The sequence below is a fragment of the Dendropsophus ebraccatus genome, chromosome 5 (assembly GCF_027789765.1).
Source record: "Dendropsophus ebraccatus isolate aDenEbr1 chromosome 5, aDenEbr1.pat, whole genome shotgun sequence".
Taxonomy (NCBI): Eukaryota; Metazoa; Chordata; class Amphibia; order Anura; family Hylidae; genus Dendropsophus; species Dendropsophus ebraccatus.
Genome location: NC_091458.1, coordinates 84,351,127 through 84,372,348, shown reverse-complemented (window position 1 = coordinate 84,372,348; position 21,222 = coordinate 84,351,127). Strand labels below are relative to the sequence as shown.

Genomic DNA, 21,222 nt, shown 5'->3' with positions numbered 1-21,222 from the left:
CTGCTCACTCTGCCTTTGTTATGAATGACAGTGAGGGGGAGCTGGGGGAAGTAACACTGCACTGAGAAGTCAATGGCAATAGTTACATTCACAGAGGGAGATGCATTTAGTTGTGTGCTACATTGCAACATTATTTCTATTGTTTTGGGTTGGTTGGTTTCAGTGTGGCAGATGCATGTAATATGGAGCTATAGGTAGATATATAGAAATAGGTTTGTAAGCAAAGGGATTATCCGGTTTTAGGCTCTGTTCACACTATGTAAAACTACGGCCGTAGTTTTTGCGGGGTGGAACAATGCCTTAGTTTCAATGGGATCCCGGCCAGAGCATATACACAACGTATATGCTCCGGCCGGGATCCCGTGCGGCCCCGCAAACAACTGACATGTCAGTTTTCTGCGGCCGCAATACAATGAATTGCGGCCGTTGGAAACCCTTTCAGTTCACACTATGAAGCGAGCGGCTCTGGCAGCTCGCTCCATAGTGTGCAGGGGGAAGCTCTGATGTGGGTGCGTGCTGATGTTCCCATATTATTGCTCTGCGACCGGACAGATCATCCGGGCGATGATCCGGGCAGAGAACGGCCGTTCCGTGACCCGGCCGGTCTCTATACGTAGTGTGAACAAAGCCTAAACAACGGCAGCTGTATACAGGCATGGTCCAGTAATAGTATATACTATCCCCCTGTATACAGGCATAGTCCAGTAATAGTATATACTATCCCCTGTATACAGCATGGCCCAGTAATAATATATACTATCCCCCTGTATACAGGCATGGTCCAGTAATGATATATACTATCCCTCTGTATACAGGCATGGTCCAGTAATGATATATACTATCCCCCTGTATACAGGCATGTCCCAGTAATAGTATATATTGTCCTCCCCTTCATCCCCCTGTATACAGCATGGTCCAGTAATGATATATACTATCCCTCTGTATACAGCATGGCCCAGTAATAGTATATACTATACCCCTGTATACAGCATGGTGCAGTAATAGTACATACTAGCCCCCTGTATACAGGCATGGCTCAGTAATAGTACATACTATGCCCCTGTATACAGCATGGCTCAGTAATAATATATACTATCCCCCTGTATACATGCATGGCCCAGTAATAGTATATACTATCCCCCTGTATACAGCATGGCCCTGTAATAATATATACTATCCACTGTGTATACAGGCATGGTGCAGTAATAGTACATACTATCCCCCTGTATACAGCATAGCCCAGTAATAATATATACTGTCCTCCTGTGAACAGGCATGGCCCAGTAATAATATATACTATCCCCCTGTATACAGGCATGGCCCAGTAATAGTACATTCTACCCCCCTGTATACAGCATGACCCAGTAATGATATATACACTATCTCCCTGTATACAGCATGGTCCAGTAATAATATATATTATCCCCCTATATACAGGCATGGCCCAGTAATAATATATATACTATCCCCCTGTATACAGCAAAGCCCAGTAATAGTATATACTATTTCAGTAATAGTATATATACTATGTCCCTGTATACAGGCATGGCCCAGTATTAATATATACTATCCCTCTGTATACAGCATGGCCCAGTAATAGTATATACTATACCCCTGTATACAGGCATGTCCCAGTAATAGTGTATATTGTCCTCCCCTTCATCCCCCTGTATACAGGCATGGTCCAGTAATGATATATACTATCCCTCTGTATACAGCATGGTCCAGTAATATATACTATCCCCGTGTATACAGGCATGGTGCAGTAATAGTACATACTAGCCCCCAGTATACAGGCATGGCCCAGTAATAATATATACTATCCCCCTGTAAACAGGCATGGCCCAGTAATAGTATATACTATCCCCCTGTATACAGCATGGCCCAGTAATATATACTATCCCCTTGTATACAGGCATGGTGCAGTAATAATATATACTATCCCCCTGTATACAGGCATGGCCCAGTAATAATATATACTATCCCCCTGTATACAGCATAGCCCAGTAATAATATAAACTATTCCCCTGTATACAGGCATAGTCCAGTAGTAATATATACTATCCCCCTGTATACAGGTATGGCCCAGTAATAATATATACTATCCCCCTGTATTCAGCATGGCCCAGTAATAATATATACTATCCCCCTGTATACAGCATGGCCCAGTAATAATATATACTATCCCTCTGTACACAGACATGGCTCAGTAATAATATATACTATCCCCCTGTATACAGGCATGGCCCAGTAATAGTATATACTGTCCCCCTGTATACAGCATGTATAGGATCAGTGCTGCACACCTCTGCCTTAAATTGTAAAGCCGGTGCTCAGTGGTAACTGGGTTCTTCAACCATAAGTCTTGTATAGGAGAAAACCACGGCACTCGATATTGCAAGAATAAGTGAGGGTTTTTATTTAGCAAATAGATACAAGGTATTTACTCCGACCGTACATAAGAAATGCAAGAGATGAGACCAATAACATATAGTGCGACGTTTCGGTCCGCTATGGACCTTCCTCAGGCAATGGGGTCTCTCATGTGCTATATCCTTCTCCCTGCATATAGCACATGAGAGACCCCATTGCCTGAGGAAGGTCCATAGCGGACCGAAACGTCGCACTATATGTTATTGGTCTCATCTCTTGCATTTCTTATGTACGGTCGGAGTAAATACCTTGTATCTATTTGCTAAATAAAAACCCTCACTTATTCTTGCAACATCGAGTGCCGTGGTTTTCTCCTATACCTGTATACAGCATGGCCCAGTAATAGTATATACTGTCCCCCTGTATACAGCATGGCGCAGTAATAATATATACTATCCCCCTGTTATACAGGCATGGCCCAGTAATATATACTATCCCCCTATATATACAGGCATGGTGCAGTAATAGTACATACTATGCCCCTGTATACAGCATGGCCCAGTAATAATATATACTATCCCCCTGTATACAGGCATGGCCCAGTAATAGTATATACTATCCCCCTGTATACAGCATGGCCCAGTAATAATATATACTACCCCCCTGTTATACAGGCATGGCCCAGTAATATATACTATCCCCCTATATATACAGGCATGGTGCAGTAATAGTACATACTATGCCCCTGTATACAGCATGGCCCAGTAATATATACTATCCCCCTGTATACAGGCATGGCTCAGTAATAGTACATACTATGCCCCTGTATACAGCATGGCTCAGTAATAATATATACTATCCCCCTGTATACAGGCATGGCTCAGTAATAATATATACTATCCCCCTGTATACAGGCATGGCTCAGTAATAATATATACTATCCCCTGTATACAGGCATGGTGCAGTAATAATAAATATACTATCCCCCTGTATATACAGGCATGGTGTAGTAATAGTACATACTATCCCCCTGTATACAGCATGGCCCAGTAATATATACTATCCCCCTGTGTATACAGGCATGGTGCAGTAATAGTACATACTATCCCCCTGTATACAGCATGGTGCAGTAATAATATATACTATCCCCCTATATACAGCATGGTCCAGTAATATATACTATCCCCCTGTATACATGCATGGCCCAGTAATAATATATACTATCCCCCTGTATACAGCATGGCCCAGTAATATATACTATCCCCCTGTATATACAGGTATGGTCCAGTAATAGTATATACTATCCCCTGTATACAGCATGGCCCAGTAATATATACTATCCCCCTGTATATACAGGCATGGTGCAGTAATAGTACATACTATCCCCCTGTATATACAGGCATGGCCCAGTAATATATACTATCCCCCTGTATACAGCATGGTGCAGTAAAAGTACATACTATCCCCCTGTATACAGCATGGTGCAGTAATAATAAATATACTATCCCCCTGTATATACAGGCATGGCTCAATAATAATATATACTATCCCCCTGTATACAGGCATGACTCAGTAATAGTACATACTATCCCCCTGTATACAGCATGGTGCAGTAATAATAAATATACTATCCCCCTGTATATACAGGCATGGCTCAGTAATAATATATACTATCCCCCTGTATACAGCATGGCTCAGTAATAGTACATACTATCCCCCTGTATACAGCATGGCCCAGTAATAATAAATATACTATCCCCCTGTATACAGCATGGCTCAGTAATAGTACATACTATCCCCCTGTATACAGCATGGCTCAGTAATAGTACATACTATCCCCCTGTATACAGCATGGTGCAGTAATAATAAATATACTATCCCCCTGTATATACAGGCATGGCTCAGTAATAATATATACTATCCCCCTGTATACAGCATGGCTCAGTAATAGTACATACTATCCCCCTGTATACAGCATGGCCCAGTAATAATAAATATACTATCCCCCTGTATACAGCATGGCTCAGTAATAGTACATACTATCCCCCTGTATACAGCATGGCTCAGTAATAGTACATACTATCCCCCTGTATACAGCATGGCTCAGTAATAGTACATACTATCCCCCTGTATACAGCATGGCTCAGTAATAGTACATACTATCCCCCTGTATACAGCATGGTGCAGTAATAATAAATATACTATCCCCCTGTATACAGCATGGCTCAGTAATAGTACATACTATCCCCCTGTATACAGCATGGCCCAGTAATAGTACATACTATCCCCCTGTATACAGCATGGTGCAGTAATAATAAATATACTATCCCCCTGTATACAGCATGGCTCAGTAATAGTACATACTATCCCCCTGTATACAGCATGGTGCAGTAATAATAAATATACTATCCCCCCTGTATACAGCATGGCTCAGTAATAGTACATACTATCCCCCTGTATACAGCATGGCCCAGTAATAGTACATACTATCCCCCTGTATACAGCATGGTGCAGTAATAATAAATATACTATCCCCCTGTATACAGCATGGCTCAGTAATAGTACATACTATCCCCCTGTATACAGCATGGCCCAGTAATAGTACATACTATCCCCCTGTATACAGCATGGCTCAGTAATAGTACATACTATCCCCCTGTATACAGCATGGCTCAGTAATAGTACATACTATCCCCCTGTATACAGCATGGCCTGGAGACAATATAAGGGCCGGCAGTCACCACCCCCCACATTCCTGGGCTGAGCAGAGGCCATTGCCCGTGAGCTCCCCCCTGCGGCTCGGAGCTGGGAGTGTGAGTGAATGTAGCCCCGCAGAGCCAATGAGCAGACACCGGATGCGATATATCCTCTGGGACAACAACTGCTCTGTTCCTCCTCGGTTCCACATGACGCCATTTACTGCCCTACCTCCTCCTCCTCCTCACCCAGAGCACAACAACGCTGAGGCGGAGGCGGCGCCCTGTCACACTGCTCTGCCGGATCTCCTGTAACTTGTGGTCCCGTCTCCAGCCCCTGCACGGCCGCTCTCTCTCCCTGGATACTACAACTTGGAGCAGGCACTGCTGATGCTGCTCATATACTGCTGGGATTTACTGCTTGGAACTTATTTACTTCAAGATACTTGGGGGAAATTTCTAACCGGACTGTGCGACCTTTTTACACCCGGGAGTGGATTTACTTGCAGAACTTGCAGAGTTGCTGAGCAGAGGGGAGTCGTGGTGCAGCTGCGGTGAGTTTTCTGTTAACCCTTGCAGTTCTCTGCTGCTGCTGACTATAGGGGGGCCCAGGAGCCCCTGATTTGTCCGGATCGCTCCTGGCTGGGGGCAGAGCACGCAGCGGAAACGTGGCTTGTTTTGGAAAGTTGAATGATGAGGAGTGGAGATAAGTCGCAGGGCTTGTGGCGCATGGAGCCTGTACCTAGGGACTGTGTGCACTGGGCAGGTCAGCTGCTGCTCTCTGGTGTCAGCTCTCTCCTGAACGGATTGTGAAGTTACAATAAAGTGCATGTGCATTGTGTTGTTGTGTAGTCAGAGTTTCCACTCTGCGGTTTGCTCGCAGCTCTATTTAGACTGCAGGAAAGGATAGATGTGATGGCGCTGAGCAGCTTCGGAAATGTTGTGGTCTGGTTTAAAGAGCTATTTCTGTCTTTCCCCCCCTGTCCCCACAGTAAACTCCTTCCTCCTTCCCCCTCCTCTAATCCTCAGTCTGATCACACACTCTGCTCCTAATAGAGAGGGGGGGGGGGGGGGCTCACAGACACTCCACATTGCACCCAGCACATCATACAGGAGGCAATCCACACACCGGGGGCTCAGGGGGGGGTGCCCTGTCCTGAGCTCCTGCACCTTGGGGACCACCACCCCCTGCCATGTCCTGAGCTCCTGCACCCTGGGGGACCCCCCCCCCCTGCCATGTCCTGAGCTCCTGCACCCTGGGGAACCCCCCCCCCCCCCCCCTGCCATGTCCTGAGCTCCTGCACCCTGGGGACCCCCCCCCCCCTGCCATGTCCTGAGCTCCTGCACCTTGGGGGACCCCCCCCCTGCCATGTCCTGAGCTCCTGCACCCTGAGGACCACCACCCCCCCTGCCCTGAGCTCCTGCACCTGGGGGACCCCCACCCCCTGTCCTGAGCTCCTGCACCCTGGGGGACCCCCCCCCCTGCCATGTCTTGACCTCCTGCACCCTGGGGACCCCCACCCCCTGCCATGGAGGCTGGGGCTCTGAGAAACTTTCCTGTAAGTCCCCATCCCCAGCATTCATCCTGGAAGTGTCTTGTTACATTGTGTGCCTGTGTTTACCTTCAGTGTTACTTTGTAGGATACAGGACACATAACAACTTCTTCTCCTAAATAGGGACTGGAGTTTATCTGAATCATCTGAAGGACTGGGGTTACGTTTGACATCTAACCCTTTAAGTGACTTTCTTTAGGGACTGGATAAAGGCCTGTGCAGAACTCTCAGTAATGTTGTGTGTTCTCTTGTATGTGGAGTATATACCCTTCACCATGTATTGGATGGTTTCTATCCAGCTTACCTGATGAGAGCTCCTTCTATGTCCTGTATGTTAGAAGTATGTAAGGTATGCATGTGAAGTATGGAAGCTTCTATGGCTGGAGTAATGAGAAGAATGGTTCGGTACATTCAAGTGTGTGTTATATTGGGTGGGCAGAGTACTTCAGCCTTAGAAACTATTCTGATGATCTGTGACACCTCATTACTAGAACTCAATAGCTGGGACAGTTAAACTTTGAGGGACATTGGCTCCCTAGGTTTTGAGTTTTGTACAATCTGTCTTCATGTGTTTTATTGATATATATCTAATTTTATCTGATTCTTACAACGTGTTTGTATATATTCTGTTCTACTACTTTTTATAATCTGAAGAGAGTTAATACCATAGCTGTAAGTTCTATATTGAACTCTAGTAAAAAGAGAGAATGTTCCCGACATTGGATTGTGTCTGCTCCTGTGAAGATGGATATCAATTTACTTTTCAATTGCAGCCTTGGAGTTAAGCTTTGCCTGACTAGTCAGCAGCGAGGAAGGCTCAGTCATAAGTGGTGCACTGAGGATTGTTGCACTTGGTTCCCGCACTGTACAATTTATTGGAGGCTTTTGATCAATGTGAAACGTCTATAGTGATGACAGGGTTTACATGCCTTGGTGTTTCATTGGGTTTGTTTTATGGAGACAGCTAAGGTGATTGTTATGGAATACTAGGCCTATTGTCGGAGCGACTGGTTTTCTGCATAGATTAGATTATTGTTAATACAAGTAATTGTAATAAGAAGTAGAAAAAGAGCTCCTCTTTCTTTCTTGTTTTGCATGTATAGCCCACTGTAGGTTGTCTTACTAAATGTCTGGGCACTATTTACCTTGTGAGTACTTAGAGGGGAGGATGACATCTTTAGTTTAGAAATTCTGAGAGGTTCAGTTGTGTAACTTGGGCGTGAAACACTGCTGACTTAAGGCAAACCAGGTAGCTCCCATTAGAGTCATGGAAACATCTTTCAGATTTGGTTGAAACATATATTTCCGTAAATAAAAAAAAAGCTAATTTAGGAGGAACATATCTGCAGCCATTACATCAGAGCTGTTGAGTAACTTCTGCTGGGGGTTATACGGAGGTGTGTATGAGCAGATGCCATTAGGAGACACTTTTGTATGTGTTTGTATAATGGTCAAATCTGGCAAAGTGAAGTTTTTCACAGTGTGTTATCTGTGCCTGGTTTTACATAGCACTGCAGGAAAACCTAGTGCATTATCCGAACTCCGAGTTATCATGGTGAGCAAACGTTGTGGCCCCTCAGAGTTAGACATTAGAAAAATGTGGCCTATTAACTGGCCATGCTCTATTGTGCAGAGATTGATAGCAGGAAAATAAGTTAGTTAGTTTATTTATTTTTTTACGTAACCACTGTCAGCCATACGTACAGTCACAAGACTCATCGGTCATACATCTAATGGCTGGTCTTGTGTCTGTAAAATCTGCTCTGCTACATCTGGGTGTGTACATTGAGTATACCTAAAGGATAGGAAGAGTGATTTTCCTACAAATAACACTGCATTGTTGTCTGCATTGAAGATATTTTTTCAGTAAAAGCCGGATAGTGGTATCTCTTTGAATGAGCTGCATAATTTAACAGAGGACATTATCTGTTCACCTTTAGTTTCAGATAGGCCCCAGATAGTGTTTGCACAGCAATGATCTCAATCCCCTCATTGTCAAGCGAGTTAACTGAGAATGTGCTGTTTGTGGGAAGGCTGTCGAGTTAAACAGATCTGATCCTATAGATTTCTGCAATTAAAAGGCTCTTCATCCAGACATGCTGTAAGGGTGATAGCATCCTGTTTTTTTGCGACTTGCAGTAAGTTCCATGAATAATGTGCATTATTCAGCCCATCCTCATCTAGTTTAGTTAGCAGTTTCTTTGGCAAATGTATCAAAGCCCATCAGACTATAAAGCCTTGTTCTGTATAAAGCAGGTACTATTTGTTATGCGAATAGTTAAGTGTTTAGGGCATTGTCATTCACATTGTCGTGACCTGAGTAGAGAGGAGACGGGCTCATAATGGCAGCTGGTTTCCTGTTACTCGAATAGCTTTTACTGCAGTCTAAGAGGAACCTGATTTCCCTACACCTGTTGTGACACGTTCACAATGAGAGGAAGTAATAAGCCACTGTTACAATACAGGCCGGTTGTGCGGTGGGGTCTGTTGTGTTATCAGCCTATATAGATACATGCTGTGGAGTTTGGGATTTGTATTACTTCTTAGTGTGCTGTCTGCATTAATGCTGGTAAAGATAATTCCGTAACTCCATAAGGTACTAGAATACAATGATTGTGTAACACCAAGGGACTGTATTAGTTCTGCTACATACATACATACAGTACTGAATAGTAGCAGTTTCCTTTCAGACTTCTAACCTGGTTTTAGAATTGCTCTGGTTTTGTTGAGCTTTCCATAATACATTTCTCTGTCTTGTTGCTGCCTGTGGCATTTTAAAGGAAATACTAGAAATAGAATGTACAGCTTGTTTTTCTTAGAAATACAGCAGAGGAAATTAGAGATGAGAAGATTACCTTACAACTTGCTGTCCAGCCCGAACTGGGTGGGATTGTGTTCATAAATGTCAGGACATGCTGTTTAACCTGGGATTGAGATTTGTTTTCATAGTACCTCTATACATACTGTCTGATTCTAATGCACCACTACAATTGGCGGTTTTGGCGCAAGCTGTCATGTGTCAAAATTTGTCTGTTAGATCAGGGGCATTTTTTTGTTTTGTTTTGAGATATATATATATTATATTATATATTATAGTTCTTGTGTTATATAGTACATGCAGAGTAAGGAAATAATCCTTCTTTTTCTTTTTTCTCCCCACAGGATTTCAGATGTGTTCTCGGCCTACTGGAGCGAAAACTCTTCAGAGTACTGATGGAGGCCAGAGTACAAAATGGCAATGGATCTCAGCCTTTACTCCCGACTCGGCGTGACAGTGGGAGAACACACAGTGATATTGACCCAAGGGACCTTTTGACGCAACAAGTTCATGTTTTGTCATTGGAACAAATAAGAGCCATACGGAACACTAATGAGTATACTGAAGGGCCCACTGTGGCTCCTCGGCCTTGGGTTAAACCTGCTCCCCGTCAAACTCCCCAGCACAAAAATGAAAGAATACATGTGGTAACAGAGCAGAGGCAATTTAGCCGGAGCCCTCTTCCACCGATGCATCCCTCATCACGGGTAGTGTTGTCTCAGTCAGTTAGCACAGCGAGTACGGGATCAAGAAGTAGTACACGGACAAGCACAAGTAGCAGCTCATCAGAGCAAAGACTTTTAGCTCCTCCTTATTCATCTTCGGGGCTAGGTTCTGACAGGATAATTCGTGTACAACCCAAAGGTGAGCTGAAACCAGAGGAGTTAAAGCCTCCCAGTAAAGAAGACTTGGGCTTACATGCATACAGGTGTGAGAGCTGCGGGAAATGTAAGTGCCAAGAATGCACTTATCCAAGAACTCTTCCCTCCTGCTGGATATGTGACAAACAGTGCCTTTGCTCAGCACAGGAAGTGATTGACTATGGAACTTGTGTTTGCTGCGTGAAGTGCCTTTTCTATCACTGCTCAAATGACGATGAGGACAATTGTGCCGACAACCCCTGTTCTTGTAGCCAGGCGCATTGCTGCACTCGCTGGTCTGCCATTGGTGTTATGTCAATGTTTTTGCCTTGTTTATGGTGTTACCTTCCAGCCAAGGGTTGCCTTAAATTGTGCCAAGGCTGCTATGACCGGGCAAAGAGACCAGGATGTCGATGTAAAAGGTCAAATACAGTATGTTGTAAAGTGCCACAGTTACAGCCCAGAAGTTTGGGGAAACCAACATAGCATTGGTTGACTTCAAAAAGCGATAAAGTAATTGGACTTACTTTTAGCACACATATGCAATCATGATATATGGTACAGTTGGTAGAAAGCAGGCGGAAGTTTTTTCCTGTTTGCAGTGATTTTTTTTTTTTTTCCAAGTGCCATCTTAACCAATAGGCTTGTTAGAGAATCTTTAATCAAGCTCCAACTAGGACCCAGTGCTCTGTGCCACATAAGATATAAGCTAAAGCAACACAGACACTCCTACATAAATGTGCATTGTTTTGTGAATAATACTTGCAACATTTGTAAATTAGCAAATGACTTTCATTGTTTTTTTTTTTTTTGCCAGAGAATAATGTGTTATATTTTTGTACATAAAGAATAATATTTACAACTGTGAATTTGGTGCCACTGTACTGGCACAATCACGAAATGTACTAATATACATTCAAAGGAATGTGAATCTATCCACACGGTTAGATTGTGCTTCAACGTATTGAAAAATTAATATTTCTACTCTTTGGACTTTCTGTATATTGTACAGTTACAGTAAGAGTCAGCCTTTATTTTCTAATTTTTCAACATATTGTTTAGTGTAAAGTATATTTATTTGAAGTTTTATTATTTTATAAAAGAGAAATATTTATTTTAAGAGGCATCTTACAAACGTTTCCCCTTTTTTATGATGTCAGTTTCTGCAGATGGGGGTAACTGATGCATATGTTCACTATCAAATAGAAAATATATTAACGTTTGAAATTAAATCTGGCAAGTGTTGGCTCTCTTCTTTGTGGGTGATGGTTTGGAGTGGTGAATGTGTGAGGTTGGTTTCCCATGTGTGAGCACAAGGTTCTCTCACCTCCCATAGAGAGTCATTTGCAGTTTAAAAGGGTTGTTTCTGTTTATTGGGTTAATTGCAGGGCTCATCTTATCACTTTTTTTTCTGTGTAAAGTTGAAAGCCGTGCCAAGTTTGGTTCCTAGCCATGGAAGACTCATATATGTATTGAAAACAGTGGATGACTATTGATCCAAATACAAGATGTTTTAAAGCATTCAGCATTCCAGAACCTTTGTGTAAAACAGCTAAAAGAAGACTGCAATTGGCTTGCCATGGAGAGTGCATAACATAACATGTCTATTTTAAATGGGCATGTCACTAAAGAATACTTTTGACATATCATCAGACATGTCAAAGGTTTTCTTGTTTCCAGGATGGTCAGGAACACAGCTGGTGCTTCTAGGATAGGGGTATCAGGATATCAGCAGGATAATGTCCATTGTCAGAGCTCCCCTCAAACATGGTCTGCTCATAGCTGCGGCTAGCTCCGCCCCTCATGTCAAAAGGTATTGATCACAAGGGATCTTACTGCTGAGACCCTCTCTATTTCTAATATATATTCGGGGAGAGATTGCGATCCTCACCCCAGCTGCTTCCTCCTTCGATCAATTTCTCAGACTTACACTGAGAATATTGACAGACTGAGTGGCCGGCTAGGATTTCTTCCTAGCTATATCTTCTGATCAGAGCAGGTCTCAGCAGTGTGAACGCACTGGGAGATCTATGACATGTCAAAAGTTATTTTCAGTGACAGGTACGCTTTTAAGTTAAGCTTTACTTACACAGGTTAAGGTATCTATGGGTGCGTTTACGCAGAAAGATTTATCTGACAGATTTTGGAAGCCAAAGCCAGGAATGGATTTGAAAAAAGGATGGATCACAGTCTTTTACTTTATGACCTGGTCCCTGTTTATAGTCTGTTCCTGGTTTTTGCTTCAAAGATCTGTCAGATAAATCTGTCTGTGTAAACGCACCATAAGCGGCACCCATATGAATCCAGATGGATTGGATACAATTATTGCAAAGTGGGAAAAAATTTTTCCACAGGTAACGTTGGGAAGGTTCTCCTATATTTTACTAACCTTATCTGTGTGTTGTTAAAAAAAAAAAAAAAAAAAGTATATATTATCACCATATGGATTTGTGATGTTGTTGAGATGACTTGAGGTATCCCTTAATGACAACTTACAGATGTCAGGGGAAGGTTTATCATACTCGTTTATAGTAAGATTCTTTATTGCCTCTAGCAATCAATTGGAGCTCAGCATTTATTCCTCATATTGTACTGGTTTCTATGGGCAACAAAGTAAATCTTACCAAATAGCTTAGACCAGGGATGGGGAACCTGCATCCCTCTAACTGTTGTAAATGCACAATTCCCATCATACCTGCACAGCTTCGTCTTTGGTATTCCAGATGTGATGGGAACTGTAGTTTTGTAACGGCTGATGGCCCCAGGTTCCCTATCCCTGGTTTAGAACATAGACTTTTACAGGAGCGATATTGTGCACACTCTGAAATCCGGATCCCCCATTCTTGAGATCGGAAGAGTCCCATTAGTATGATCTGAAAAATCCGATACTTATCACTTAAATTGTCATTATAGTTATACTTCATAAAACCTCTGTAATAATAATGTCAAACATGAGGGATTTTTCAGTTAAAAAGTTAAAATGTGATATTGAGTTAACTTTGTCATTATAGGCTGCCAGTTGAGGCAGATTATATAGAATGCAATGGAACTAGGCTTGTCCCTGCAGAAGCTTGCAAGGACAAACATGCAGCTGCCATGATAACCTTGATATAGTAAATTGGGTGTATGGTAATTTTATTTATACCTTAAAACAATACAGCTTTTCTTGCTAGCAACAAGGCCTCATAAAGCTATATAGACATAAAAAGTAAAATTACAATCGTTATAATGGCAAAAAGTTAAGAATATCCTTTGGCATCTAGAGTGTATTTGCTTAGGCAGGTAGTATTCTGCATTGGCAAAACATGAGTTACTGTGACTTACCATTGGGCTGGTTTCACACATGGCAGTTTTTTTCAAAAATTGCCACTGCAGTTTTTGTGCCAAAACCAGAAGGGGATCCAACAGAAAAGAGAAGTCTTTCCTTTATTGGGGGCTCTGCAGCATATTCTGATCCCCAATTTAAAACAGATGCACTTAGAAAAATCAATACCATGGATTGTGCTGTAAAATTTATTATAATATATATATATATATATATATATATATATATAATAATATAATATAAAAATTTTATCAAGCCTCCCAGTATGTGTCGGTTGCTGTATGTCCTGGAGGAAATTGTGTTCTGTTGTGTTTAGTTTTTTTAAACTATTGACCGGTCTCTCTGTTTCTGGAACTGTCCAGAGCTGAATCAAACTCTTCCTGCTCTAGACAGTAGTTCCTAAGTTCCTAACACAGACTGAGTTGGCAGGAAGAAGCGCACCATGTTGGACTTCAAAGAACCATGCAACTTGCTCCAGGGCATACAGCACCTGATAAGTATTGGAAGGCTTTACTTTTTTTAGAGTGTATTTACAATGATCTATAACACTATACAACACTATATAACTCTGGAAAATTGAAAATAAAAGTTTGTGTGTGTAATATGATATATAATATGTGTGTGTGTGTGTGTGTGCCTTGGATTACGAGCATAATTTGTTCCGGGACTGTGCTTTTAATCCAAATCCACTCTTAAATCAAAGCAAATTTTCCCATAAGAAATCACTGAAATGCAGACAATTGGTTCCACACCCCAAAAATAATGATTTTATATTCTGAATAACATGTAAAACAAATGAAACAAACATTTAGAAACAGCTGAATATGTTATATTATAAGTTACTGTACAGTATAGCAATCAGCATGTGGAGTATAATGTATAGTAACTGCATAAACCTGGAAAAACAGCAGCAGATTGTAGATACAGGATGGAACTGCAGATCCCCATAATACAGTAGCGTAGAACAACAGGCTAGAATAGAAAAGCAGGGCTGCTGTCAGAGGTCTGTGTGGTCACATGACAGCAATGGCGAAGGGGTGTGTTCAGCATGGACCAATCAGGACAGACAGAGACTGCAGGGAGCTTGAAGTAATGAGCAGGACATATGTGGGCCCATACATGCAGCGCTCTCTGTCCGGGGAGAGAGGGGTTACAGTTATGAAGAAATTACCTCCACAGACTTGTCCCCTGATGTAAGCCCCAGCCTGAAGTGGATCTGCTATGATTTGGAAGGTGAGGGATCAGAGTACAGTGCTGTAGACCCTGCTATGCAGACCATGCCCCTCCCCTATTCGCCCTCCCACCCAGTACAGGGAGCCCTTAAACCGAAACAATGCTCTTAAACCAAGTCACACTTTTGATAAACTGTGAGCTCTTAAACCAAGTTACTATATATATGCTCACACTTTTTGATGCGGCAGCACACCCCCTTTAACCCTTTAAAGCTATGTTTACATGCATGCTTTTACAGATATTAGTTCTCATGAAATAACAGCTTTTCAAGAAAAACATCCGTCCTTTTCATGGTTTGTGAACAATCACTGTGTGAGCGTGTAATACATGGGGCGATGCAAGCCTATTCGGCCAATAATCTTACTCTGCTCAGTATTTTGGTAACCTAGCCTAAGTGTGTATTCACAAGGGAAGGCAATTTCTCAACAGGAAAGCATTAGGTGTAGATAAACTCATGGTTAGATATGGCTTCTCATCTTTATTCTGGGCATATCTTTATCTGTTTTTTTTATTCTTTCTTTATTTTTTTTTAACTCCATAATACTTTTTATTGCTGAGATATAAGACTTTTTGGTATTATGCAAAACCCCATGGGCTCAAAATCCCATGGGGTTTTCCCCAGCATGGCAAAAGCCCAGGTAAGTTCAGCCCAATTCCTTTTATTCTCCAGCAATACAAAAAAAAAATGTCAGCTCACCATCAACACAGGTACCCTTGGATTGTAGCTGATTCCCTAAAAGGAGGATGTGGATCAATATCTCAGGCCATGCCTCCAACAGTTAGTACGATTCAAAAACATGAAATCCACAGTTCCATATAATAAGAAGAATCAAGCTTTATTTCGGTCCATAAAATTTTCCAACAACATTACAATCATGCCAATTTAACTGCACAAAGATATCTGCTGGACTTACCTGGGCGTTCGCCATAATTTGCATAATAGCAAAAAGCTTATCTTGGCACTGGAAAGGGCTATGGAGATTAAAAGATCAGAGTATGCCAAGAATACTGATGACTGGCTCCATCTAGTCGTGGGCTTATTTACCCCCTCCCCCCTTCTTGCTGACAGGTCAGTTTTAAAGATATTCAACAAGAGTGCTCTCAGTAACCACCACGAAGTTACTTATCATACACAACTTATTTTTGGTGAGCAATACACTAGAGCACAGTTCTGTCTCTAGACTCTGCAGCTGAAAAACCTAGTGGGGGCCTTCTATAGCAGGGTAAAAGCCTTGATAAGCTTTTCTGCCCATGTCCTCCTTATCTAATGGCTCACGGTCAAATAGGGTAGATGTATGCAAGCAGGTACAGACATGGGGACATGTGTTGATTTGATTGTGCGTGAGAATGCCCCCCGTGCTTTTGAGCCTCCTTTTCATAGTAAAAAAAGAAGCTTATATTGTCACTGGAAAAAACTAGGTGAAAAGCTCAAAGTCATGATGACCAGGCTGATCTAGCCATAAGCTTATATACAGCCCAGTTTTCCTGCAGACAGGTCTCGTTTTACCCACATATCGAGAGATTCCTTACAGCAAGTCCCAAGGACATTGACTGACAAATATTTGTATTAGAGTTTCCCAGGCATGCTCCGTGAGCTGTGCAGAGATCATTGTGCAGGTGGGCCATGCTGACCCCTGAATATGAAAGGCTTGATAATGTCTTTTGTCTATATCGGTGTCGCATTTCACTGTTCTCCTGTCTGTGATTATAAGAAAGACACTGCTGTAAGTGTAAACCTATTTGGCTTAAAAACAAGAATGAAAGTAATTATTTTACATAGATGATAAAATGGAAAATTAGAAAAAAAATGCATTAACATAAAAGCATGCTTTAAAACAATAGGTAATTTTCTGATATAGGTCACATTCCCTAAGTTCCCATGAAGTTCTTATAGCAGTAAGGAAACTTACTAAGGTTTCTCCTATAATCTGCAAATCATATTTTTACCCTTTTCCTAAACTCTGTCAAGTACATTTATCAAGTGAATCTATCTGTGTATTTAGCATGATTGGTGTCAAATCCTAATACAAATGTCCAAATTCTTTTCCTTCCAGTTCCTTACTGATTGAACCACTTGACTTGCTTGCTAAAAGTATAGCAGACCTTTGCAAATGACACACAGGAATGCGGTGAAGCCATTTGTGTCAAAGTGTTGATGTGCCTCACTTGAAACAAATAGCCTGCTTTCAGGATGTGTCTGTTCTGGAAAGTTACCTTCCACTGAGGTCAAAATCTTACCACTGCCAAGTTTCCCACCAGAAGTCTAGGAAATTATTTACCTGGCTTATTAACAAACCATCGTTTCCTGTTCTGAACATTTGTCTCAAGTCTTAAAGCAGACATACGAAAACTAAAGGTCAGCAAGTCCACAGGCCTCTTCTAAATCTCTGACGGTATCATATGATGTGTTTTACGCTTATTCCGAATGCCATCCAACAAAAACAAAGTGAGATCAATAAATCTGGTACTTTCAGCAGGAAGTTCATTTTTAAGGCTACTGAGTATTCAGACTTGCACAGGATTAATAGTATCCTGGCTGTGTGTGGCCTTTTGGTGTTGAAAGCTTTTCACCTGAATTTTTATATTTGTATGTTTATGTTCTCTGAAACAAGAAAAATGCCTATGCCATACCGACTTATTTATTTAGCTTGTAGTTTATTGCTTATTGCAGAAGCCTCATACATGTACTTGTCAAATAAAGGGGGTTGATTCTAATATCATATTCTAGATATTAAAGAATAGTAAGATTTATAAGCATATTTATAATTTACGAACTTACTTGTTTATATTTAATTTAGCCATAATTGGTCAATAGAGAAACATAAACGTTCCTCTTGGAATTGGCAAAATGGCGATGCACAGTATATACCAGTCTTTTAAACAAATGGGGCACAGACCACCTATTTGTAAGGGTCTGTTTCCTGTTTGAGGTATACCACAATATATACCATACTATTCTTTTTAAAGGTATTCTTCTGCATACTTTTATACAAGTTATATTCAATTTAGCACAAAACCATTTTTTTCTGTGTCCTACAGAATTCAACAGAAGCAAGAACTTATCTTGTACATCATAGGCATCTCAATAAATTATAATCTCATCTAAGAGTTAATTTATTTCAATAACAATTCAAAAAGTGAAACTCTTCTATAGATTCATTACACACAAACTGAACTATTTTAAAGTGTCACTGTTTGTAAAAAATTTTGGTATGCCAAAGGTTTTGGTAGCTCCAGGTCTGAATGTTCAGACCTGTACCAATTTGGGGAAAGCGAGCCAGGAGAAGACCGTGCTAAGAGCGATCCTCTCCCAGTTCTGTGTCACATACTGTAATCATTTGGCCTCTTACTGATTGCCTATGTTTTGGGTTCCCACTTGTGTGCATCAGTTTTAATCAGTTTTTTTTTCCATTGACTTCCATTATTAAAAAAAAAAAAAAGGAGGATCAAAACACATCCTTTTTTTAGGGTTTACAAAATGTGGTTGTTGTTTTTTTTCTTGCATAGAACAGATGAAAATAACATTGCAAATGCAATGTGAACCCAGCCTAAGCTCTTATTTTTTAACTATTGATGATTATGGCTACAAATTTTCTAAAAGTCATTAGAAAATAAGATTATGTAAGACCAATTTAAATAACTTTTAATACAGAAATTCTGGCCTACTGAAAAGTATGTACAGTATATGCCCCCAATGGTTGGTTGGGGCTCCTTTCGCATTAATTTCTGCACCAATGTGGTATGGAGGGGATCACTATTAGCACTGCTGAGGAGTTATGAGAGCCCAAATTGCTTTGATAGTGGCCTTTAGCGTGTCTACATATAACACAGTGGACCTATACCAGCAGATAACATGGCTGCCCAAACCATCATTGACTGTGGAAACTCCACACTGGACCTCAAGCAACTTGGGTTGTGCCCATCCTCCTCCTTATCCAGACTTTACAAATAAGGCAAAATTTACTTTCATCTATAAACATGTCATTGAGAACAGTCCAGTCCTCACCCTCCTTAGCCCAGGTAAGATGCTTCTGTAGCTGTCTCTTGGTTATGCGGGCTTGACGCAGGTAATAAGACAGCTGCAGTCCATGTTATGGATGTATTTGTCTGTGGTGGCTCTTGAAGCACTGGTTCCAGCTGCAGTCCACGCCATGTGACCCCCCCATCCCCTTCAGTAACTGTTGGCGGTTAAGAGATACCTCTTCTGTCGGTTAAGAGATACCTCTTCTGTCCTCCCTATACACATGAATGTTTGGCACAGCTTACAATTCATTTGTTCTCTATGGGGAGGATTAGGCTGCAGCCAGGCATCTCTGGCAATAGCTTATCCCTCAAAGAAGAGAAAGTCATCACGTCCGACTCCTATTTCCACAAATAGGCCCCCATACACTTACACTGACAGCTGAACCCGCTGCCAGTGACGGGATCGGCCAACACCAATCTAATGTGTATAGCAACCTTAAGGATTGGTAGTTGAACCTTCATCAATCCTAAAGTGATGACAAACCATTGCTTCCATCACTTCTTAATGGGAAAATTACTGCAAAACATATTTACGTGCTAATACTTCATATTTGCCAAAATTGGGACATTTATCCTCCACCTGTATGAACAACCTTATTTCAGCCATGTCTTATTAAACCATGGGGGAGATTTAATAAACTGGTGTAAAGTAAAACTGGCCCAGTTGCCCCTAGCAACCAATTAAATTCCACTTTTCGTTTCTCACAGATTCTTTGGAAAATGAAAGATGGAATCTGATTGGTTGCTAGGGGCAACTAAGACAATTCTACTTTACACCAGTTTTATAACTCTCCCCCCCATGTCTCTTTTTTTGATCCGATTAGTGTCATTGTCTTGTGGCATATACTCTTCATATACTCTAAATCCAGCCTTAACAAGGCTTAATCCATTGTGCGGCCCATTAAGTGCATCACTATCGACTACATATCGCTGGTTCACAGGTTTGTTGCCAGTTCTGGCTCTTTTACACAGGGTGATTATTGGGAAAGAGTATTCCTAGGAACGATTATATGCCTAATAATCAACTTGTGTAAAAATCAATGAAACCAGTTCTGAGAAATGTAATCTCTTGTCCTGATTTGACATTGCTAGGTTTGGAAAACACTTATTAAACAACAGGGAGTACATACATCTGTTCTGTTTACATGCAATACATTTATGTGCCATTTACAATATTTTACAATGACTTTGCTCAAGGACAAAGATGAAAAGACGCAGGTGATTTAAGTGCAATTATAATATGACCATATTCCTTATAGCTATTCTCTTTTGTTGGAAACCATTAAAAAGCCTACCTGATGTTTTTATGACAGATGTAATTCTTAGTGGCAGCATACAGGTTGAAAAAATATGTTCATTACAAGTGCGTAAATAAAAGTATTTCTTAACAAATAGGGCATATGACATTATCTGTATATTCCTCATAAAAAAAAAAAATAATAATAATAATAATTGTAAAATGATTTCTGTTTTGTGCTGGTTTATGTTGTTTTCTATGCAGTTGAACCACATTTCAAGTGTGCAGCAAAGGCTCTACTAGAAAACTCAACCAACAAAACACAGTAATCACTGAACTCAAGGAGAACAGCGAATCCTACCCCACACTGACGAGGGGCAAAAACCCCGAAACGGCTGTCTGTGGGTGGAAGCCTGCCTTTGCAAGCCCTTGTCATGATCGCAATACTCGCACCTTGAGTTAGACATTGACAAAAGGGGCCACCCTGTTGTTTCCCTGTCTATGTTCCAATACTCGCAACCGAGTGGGACTTAAGGGGTCATTTATCAGGGTGGTGTGGTGCTCTCCCCATCTTGGAGGCACCCCGTTGGCAACAGGCTAGAGATATCTGGCTATCCTGTGTTTTGAGACTCGTAACTGAGGCTCCACGGACTCTTGTTTTGCATATTTAAATTTTGGGGGGCATCAGTGGAGACTCTTGATTGAGTACTTCATTGTAATTTTTTTCGCTGTTCTCCTTGAGTTCAGTGATTACTGTGTTTTGTTGGTTGATTTTTCATTGCCCCAACTAGCCAGAATCCTACCCCACACTGACGAGGGGCAAAAACCCCGAAACGGCTGTCTGTGGGTGGAAGCCTGCCTTTGCAAGCCCTTGTCATGATCGCAATACTCGCACCTTGAGTTAGACATTGACAAAAGGGGCCACCCTGTTGTTTCCCTGTCTATGTTCCAATACTCGCAACCGAGTGGTACTTAAGGGGTTATTTATCAGGGTGGTGTGGTGCTCTCCCCATCTTGGAGGCACCCCGTTGGCAACAGGCTAGAGATATCTGGCTATCCCGTGTTTTGAGACTCGTAACTGAGGCTCCACGGACTCTTGTTTT

At 41.5% G+C, this 21,222-nt stretch overlaps 1 protein-coding gene across 2 annotated transcripts; it reads left to right on the top strand.

Moving 5' to 3' along the window:
- The first annotated feature begins 5,203 nt into the window (after window positions 1-5,203).
- Window positions 5,204-11,438, top strand: SPRY2 (sprouty RTK signaling antagonist 2). Of its 2 annotated transcripts, none has more exons than XM_069972337.1 (2): window positions 5,204-5,623; window positions 9,786-11,438. In XM_069972337.1, exon 2 carries the CDS (start codon window positions 9,837-9,839, stop codon window positions 10,785-10,787), a length of 951 nt encoding a protein of 316 aa, XP_069828438.1. In that variant the 5' UTR covers window positions 5,204-5,623; window positions 9,786-9,836; the 3' UTR covers window positions 10,788-11,438. The 2 variants fall into 2 exon arrangements, with proteins under 2 accessions (XP_069828438.1, XP_069828437.1); XM_069972336.1 differs by lacking the exon at window positions 5,204-5,623 and adding an exon at window positions 6,610-6,628.
- Window positions 11,439-21,222: the final 9,784 nt, after the last annotated feature.

Coding starts and splice junctions, on each gene's coding strand:
- SPRY2 (XM_069972337.1), top strand. CDS start 9,837: ATGGAGGCCAGAGTACAAAATGGCAATGGATCTCAGCCTTTACTCCCG.